Source organism: Gymnoscopelus microlampas, assembly GCF_963454915.1.
Source record: "Gymnoscopelus microlampas genome assembly, chromosome: 7".
Lineage (NCBI taxonomy): Eukaryota > Metazoa > Chordata > Actinopteri > Myctophiformes > Myctophidae > Gymnoscopelus > Gymnoscopelus microlampas.
In genome coordinates this window covers 50259646-50267123 of record NC_139944.1, presented here as the reverse complement: position 1 = coordinate 50267123, position 7478 = coordinate 50259646, and the positions used below count along the sequence as shown (strand labels likewise).

Below are 7478 nucleotides of genomic sequence, written 5' to 3'. Positions count from 1 at the left end.
ACTCTCTCCTTACATGGTGCAATAAGTGATGCACTCTCTCTCCCTGTGTTTCCCAGGTGTGTTTGCAGGCAGGATCATCGGAGGTCACGAAGTGGAGCCGTACTCCATCCCATACCAGGCCTCCCTTCAGTACAGGTCCTACCACTACTGTGGAGCCACCCTCATCCACCCGCAATGGGTGGTGTCTGCCGCCCACTGCTGGAGACCGTGAGTTACTGCACTTTATATATATACAGTAGGTAAACCGGGCAGTATGTATCTCAGCAGCGCCCTGAATATAATTCATAAGGTTACCTATATATATATATATATATATATATATATATATATGTGTGTGTGTGTGTGTGTGTGTGTGTGTGTGTGTGTGTGTGTGTGTGTGTGTGTGTGTGTGTGTGTGTGTGTGTGTGTGTGTGTGTGGTTTAGAACAGTGGTTGTCAAAAATAGCAGATCTCACTGCGAGCTTGTACATCAGCTATTTTTGAATATTCTAGAAAAATCATGAAAGTGTTGAATAATTTTGAATTTTTCAACACAAATCATCTCTTCTGGGAGTCCCTGGCACAAAACACTTTCAGATGGGGACTTTTTCTTTTCTTTGTAGGAGACACCTGGTCAAAGTGGTCCTCGGTGAACACAGGTTCCGCAAGGTCGAGGGCTACGAGCAGGAGTTCAGAGTGTCCAGAGTCCTTGTCTACTACAACTACAACTACAGGACATTTGACAACGATATCATGCTGCTCAAGGTATCTGACCATGGGTCATCTTCTAGCCTACTAGCTGAACATTAGAGCAACCCAGGTTCACACAACAGACAGTGGTGGAAAGTAACTAAGTACAATTACTCAAGTACTGTACTAATCATTTTGAGTTTTTTTTTTACTTTACTGGAGTATTTCCAATTTTCAGTACTTTTACTTCTACTCCACATCTCAGAGACAAATATTGTAGGCTACTTTTTACTCCGCTACAATTATTTGAAAGCTTTAGTTACAAGTTACTTTTTAGATTTTGATTGTTATTACGAAACCACTTTTGACTCTCTACCAATACATTATTGGTATAGAAATAAACAGCGTATTTATTTCACTTATACTTATATTATGTATTTATATTTGAAAATATCTAAAACAATTCGTTATTTCCATGGACTTCATAATTTTTATTTGATGGCCTTTCTGCTCTGGCCTTTGGCCTTTATTGCCTTTTTTATTGCAAATTTTGCTTCTTTTTTTTTTACAAAGCGAACATCTTTTACTCAGATCTTTGCTTCTGGGGGTCCCTGGAACAATATATTTTGAGATCGGGGTCCGCGGCCAAATACATTTAATTTTGGGGTCCATTTTTTAGAATCGGCCTCTGGTCTTAATGGGTTAAACTGAACTAATTGATAAGACTGAATTACCTCTCTTGGTTCACAGCTGGATCGGCCAGCGATCCTCAACAACAGGGTGCAGGTGGCCAGCCTTCCAGACACCAACACGCCCCCCCTGACCGCTTCCACCAGTTGTAGGGTCAGTGGCTGGGGGGTGACCAAGCTCTCCAGCTACCAGCTGTCCTCCGCACTGATGGCCGTGGATGTGGACTTCATCCCCAGCTGCCACTTCTACTACTACTTCAGGATCACCCGGAACATGATCTGTGCCGGGTCACGCTTTGGAGGCAAAGACTCCTGTCAGGTAAGGAGAGGAAAGAGAATCAGCTGGAAGGATGGGGCGAAAGAACTTGAACCCTTAGCATCCCTATTCTGGGGCGAACGAACATTCATTAAAGTTGGCCGAACTACAAGCTTTTCAGTGCCCTGTCTACAAGTTGCTGATAGGATATTTTTGGCAAAAAGATTTGTAGAGGGACAAAAAGAGCACACCAAGTACAGAGGCAACTCATGTCCATTTTTACTTAGTATAGAGCAGGGGTGTTGAACTCATTTTGGGGTCCGGGCCACATTGGTCAAATGGTGAAAATAGAGGGTACATTTTTACCAAGTAATATAGAGGGTAATGTTTTACTAAGTATAGAGTATACATATCAATGTGGGGGTCCTTGGCACAATTTTGTTTTTTGGAATTTTACATTTTATAGAATTGAAGTACTTTGCTGGGTGTTTTAATTGTGGTGTATATTTATGTATTGGCCTGTCTTGAATGTATGCATTGACCTGAGCAAAACAATTTTCCCTTGTGGATAATAAAAACATCCATTATAATCTAATAATCTACTGTCCTATATGACAGGGGTTCTCAAAGTGGGGTCAAGGGACCCTGCGGGTTCCTTGACGGGGTTCAAATGGGACCCTTACTGGTCTTTGTACACTTGAAATTAAAACGTTTGAAGTTTAAAATTGACCCGCTTAATGACGATGGCCCTTTTCCTCTTCTGTCCTCCAGGGGGATTCAGGCGGGCCTCTTGTCTGTAACGGTAACTTTGAGGGCATCGTGTCCTGGGGCATCAGCTGTGCCAACCCTTACTTCCCTGGTGTGTACACCCAGGTCAGGAACTACCTCAGGTGGATCAACTGGTACCTTCAGAACAGCTAGCGAGACGTATACTGTAACTACCAGCAACCTCTAAAATGCACTAGGAGGACTCTCTATTGTTATGGGAGATCACAGTATATGTCTCATTGGACAAATGCTGTAGGCCTAAACTGTAACAGAACTGAAGTTTCCCATGTTTTCTTTTGTTTTTGTTTTTTTTACCAAATCATGTAAATATAATCCATGTAATAAAAAGTTGTAAAACCAAAAGACATGCAAGGAGGATGAATTATGTTCTTTCCTAACCCATTGAACTGGGAAAGCATCTTTGTCATTTTAGATTTTTGCATTGGCTATTCAAAAATAGCAGATATACAAGCTCACAGCACAGCACTGCACATCTGCAATTTTTGAACTACTGATTTTGAAGACATTCGTAGAATCGGCCTCAGTTCTTAATGGGTTAAAGAGCCGTAATCTGGTTAAGTACCATACATCGTTGAGCAGGAATCTACTAACGTCTGCAACATCTTGTGAGTATAACTAAAGCGGCACAGAGGATGCGGTTGTCACACTGGTCCACTTCATTACAAAACACCTAGATAAGTCTAATAAGAATCATGCAAGGGTGCTGTTCTTAGATTTCTCTTCAGCCTTCAATACAATACAGTCTGATATTCTGGTGTCAAAGATGGTACAGTTGGAACTGAATCCATACTTAATTCACTGGTATGCTTCCTTCCTTACTAACAGAGTACAGAGGGTGAAAGTGAACAAAACCCTCTCCTCAGCATTAACCACTAATGTTGGTGCTCCCCAGGGTTGTGTAAGCTCAGCTGTACTTTTCACCCTTTATACTGACAGCTGTCGTACTGAGGAATGTCTGTCTGAATGTCGCACTGACAAACCAGACCAATACATTCTAAAGTACTCTGATGATACAGTTTGGATTTCTCTTTTGGATAGTTCCAGTGATCCTGGACTGCACCAACACAGAGTAAATAAGGTGGTGGAGTGGAGTGATAACAACGCTCTTATCATTAACACAAAAAAGACAGAAGAGATTGTTTTTGGTGCTCCACTAGAGATACACAGATCCCCCATTACTATTCATAGTGAACAGATCAACCAGGTATGTTCGTAGTAGTAATTGACCACCATCTGTCATGGAAAGACCAGATTGAATCAGTGGGTAAGAAGACAAAACAAAGAGTCTATTTCCTTCGCCGTCTGAGATCTTTTGGTGCTAGTAGACAGATTCTTCTTTTGTTTTTCACTTCTGTTATTATGAGTGTTCTGCAGTACTGTAGTACCACCTGGTATGGATGTCTGTCTGTAGCTTTAAAGTCACAACTGCTGCAGCAAGTGAACATTTGTTCAAAGATTGTTAGACAACCACTTCAGAGGCTCTATACATCTACGTATAATAACAGTATGATAAGGTTGGCAAGGAATATCACTTCAAACACTAGCCATGCTTATGGAGCATATAGGTTGCTGCCTTCAGGAAGGAAATACGGTGTTCCAACATACAATAAGGTCAAACTGAAGAGGTCCTTTGTCCATCAGACGACATTGAGGCTTAATCAGGAGTTATAGGCCAGGGGTAGGCTGAGAGGTGGACATTGCTCTTGTCTTTGCATGTCTTTATGTATGTATTTGTATTTTGTTGTTTTCTTGTGTCATGTCAAATGTGTGTACTGTTATATGTTGCATACATGGCTGTTTGGGTCGCAAGACAAATTTCAGTGCAAACTGACAATAAAGTATTATCGTATCGTACTAAAGGGACAATAATAGTCTTGGAACATTAAATCTATGTGTATTTGCCATGCTGGGATTAATGCTCCATTACAGTAGCAGCCATAAAATTGAGCTGTCTTCTGTGTGTCTCTGAAATGCTGGAGAAGTTGTGCTGAACAGTTGGTTCCAGTCACGACTGCGGTAAAATCTGTGAATGTGAAAACTACAACTCTTCTATCCTGGTGTTTAGCTGCTAACCTCAATGACCGTGACCATGTCCTTGTTAGCCAAGTTTACTGCAAAATGGCGGCTGTAGACCATAGTAGACCAAAACAACGACAACAAACAACATGAACTCTAGCATCCCTGGGGCTACACGATACAATACAATACAACGCACAAGGCACAACGTTGTGAGCTTTTAGATCTGCAAAAGTTTGGCAAAGAGAATTGGTGCAGAGGGAAAATGGAGGGGGCCTAGTTAGTATACTGTAGACCCCCGGGTGACTCCGACCAACGAATGAACATAAAAGCATGACAGTGACCCTTTTTAAGCCATATCAACTGAATTAATATAGATGAATAGATCATGAGCATGTTACAATATGACTACTACATACAGTATATGTAAATATATAAAGATGGTACTTGTCTATTGATGGACAACTGACATTAAAAAAAAGCAGAACGTTTTATTTTCATAGGGTTGTTATTACCAGGCCCGGCTGGTATGAATGGGCTAGTGGGGGTAAGCCCCCTCTATTTTATGGAAGAAAGATGAGAGATTATTATCAAAATGTTTTAGAAGAGATTATTTATATGCTGGTGGAACCTAGAGCAGCAACAGCATCAAATAGTTACAAGAAAAACACAAAATATGTCAAAATGGGCTGATTTATTTTAGCCCAAAGATTGACAGTTGACATGACACGCCTGCTTGATTTACTCACCATGGGGCTAATATTTCTTAGCCCCCAAGCTCCGCCCTCACTGGCTTTTGACCAATGACAAGTGCTACCTGCGTTTCTGTGCTTTGTTCTGGGAAGGTGAAGGAGGAGTGTGTGTGTGTATGAGAGAGAGAGAGAGAGAGCGAGCGAGCGAGAGCGAGAGCGAGAGAGAGAGAGCGCGCGCGTGAGAGAGATAGACAGACAGACAGGGAGGGAGACGCTGTGTGTGTAGCTGATATGTGAAGCAGTGATAAGGAACATGGGAGGAGGTTTACTGTAGGAGAAAATGAGTTTCATTTTATACATACCACTGGCTGCTATGTTTAAAGCTGCTCATTACACCTCAAGCAGACTTAAATAATCTAACCTTTTAATTAATTGTCTGGTTCTGGTCTTATTGTGCTTATAAAGTGCATGCTATTCTTGTGTGACCCTCAACACAGGATTTGATAATTCCAGGCTCAAATTATTAGTATTGCCTCCACCACCAATACTCATGATATAAGAGCAGCTATCTGCACATATAAACAACGTTCACTGGAGCAGTGGAACCTCTGTTTTGTTGTGGATACTTGCGTTGTTGTGGAGCATTTCCTATAACAAAGTATAGATAGCCTACAGTAGTGTCATTGCTGTAACTTGCTATCTGGAATACGATGCTGTTGCTGCATGGTGAACTATGGGTATCATAATGGATGTCTTATAGCCCCCCCATCCAAAATCACCACCAGCCGCTACTGGTTATTACAGTATTTCCTATAGTGCTGGTGATGTTCGTCATTCTTGTCATTATGTTCACCAAGAGTCACGACCACAAAGCAGCTGGTGTCATCAGGGGGTTGTGTATTAGGGATGGGACGAGCTTGTAGATCGGCTATTTTTGGCAAACGTTCCCTCCCAGAATAGGGATGCTGGGGTTTCAAGTTGTTAACAAAAGTGGCATTTGAAGTTTTAAGCATATTTTGATTGTCACAATGATATGGTTAATCACAATTATTTTTGCCACAATAATCGTAACATGTAATTTTCATACCGTTCCATCCCTATTGTGGATTGTTGTGTCATAATGGTGTTTCTCTCCCTCTCCTTTACCTGCTGACTCAGAGCACAAAGCAATGGGTCTTAAAACTAAATAAAGAATAATATTTTCTCAAGTAGTAATTCATTTTTAAGGGGCCAAGCACGTACTGTAGTGCAACCCTATGTACTGTAACCCTATTGTATTTGGGTTCCATGAATACAACACACTGATACATTAATATTATATATCTGATATTGAGCTACACATTAACCCTTTCAGACATACACAACCATATAATGAGAGAAATAGTCATTTTAACCCTAATCTGTTACACAAAGGCAAACGTGTCAAGTGCATTAATGTGGCTGTCATAGTGGCTGTCATTACAAAAGTCTGTTATATCTTGACATCTGTAAAGACCAGGAGAAAGACTTAAAGCAGTTGTTCACCCAAAAAAAAACTTATTTTCTATCAATTAAACACCCCGTAAAGCCTTTGAATTCATGGAGTTGTTTTTGTCGCATTCCTAATTCCTATGACCGGTGGAGTCTCCGGAAGTCTCCTTTACCCGAGATCATCAAAATATTGGCATTGGAATGCGACAAAAACGAAGAAATCGTGTGTAATTGATAGAAAAAAGTCATTTTTTGGGTGAACTACTCCTTTAATAGGCCCACTTTAGACACTGTATCACAACCTGGCATTCCGATTTCAGAATTCAATTATTCAAACAGTTTTTTTTTCTTATTAATATTCTTATTAATAAGAATAATGACAAAACTCATGCATGTGAGTGTTTCTCATTACATTTTGTGTGGGTGTGATTGACCCGTAATAACATGTTCTAGTTGTCCCCCCATATTTGAACAGATTCGGGGCCAGGGACCCCGTTAAGAGAATATTTTTGTTGTTATTGATTAGATTTAGTAGCCTACATAATTCTACAACTGATACGAGTGTGGCGATAACAGTGGAGAGAGTGAAACCTATGATCTGAATAGACAGACATTCTTATACATTCTCTTATTGGTCCTGCTCATTAAACAGCTACTTGTAAACAAAAATCTATCATTTGACACAGAATATTGATTTGAAAATGTTTTTATTGCCTTCCACAGCAAGGTAGACAAAGGCAGAACAGAATCCCTTGATTAACCAATTAGAATCAATAATTCAACAAAGACATGTAATAGTCCAATACAATGAAGATAGTTGTGATGTAATGTCATTTTAGCCCCCCCCCCCCCCCCCCCACACTCCCTAATCTATTAAATTCACAAATAATGTCCCTAT

The 7478-nt window shown here is 40.5% G+C and overlaps 1 protein-coding gene across 1 annotated transcript in view; it reads left to right on the top strand.

The window, feature by feature from the left end:
* Window positions 1-2534, top strand: part of LOC311048173 (trypsin-like) — a gene marked incomplete at its 3' end in the record, with an annotated part of 3743 nt that extends 1209 nt beyond the window's left edge. The window contains exons 2-5 of the mRNA XM_084061259.1: window positions 57-207; window positions 602-743; window positions 1419-1676; window positions 2385-2534. Coding sequence (XP_083917385.1) covers window positions 57-207; window positions 602-743; window positions 1419-1676; window positions 2385-2534 — 701 coding nt within the window. The remainder of the gene's footprint in view (window positions 1-56; window positions 208-601; window positions 744-1418; window positions 1677-2384) is intronic.
* Window positions 2535-7478: the final 4944 nt, after the last annotated feature.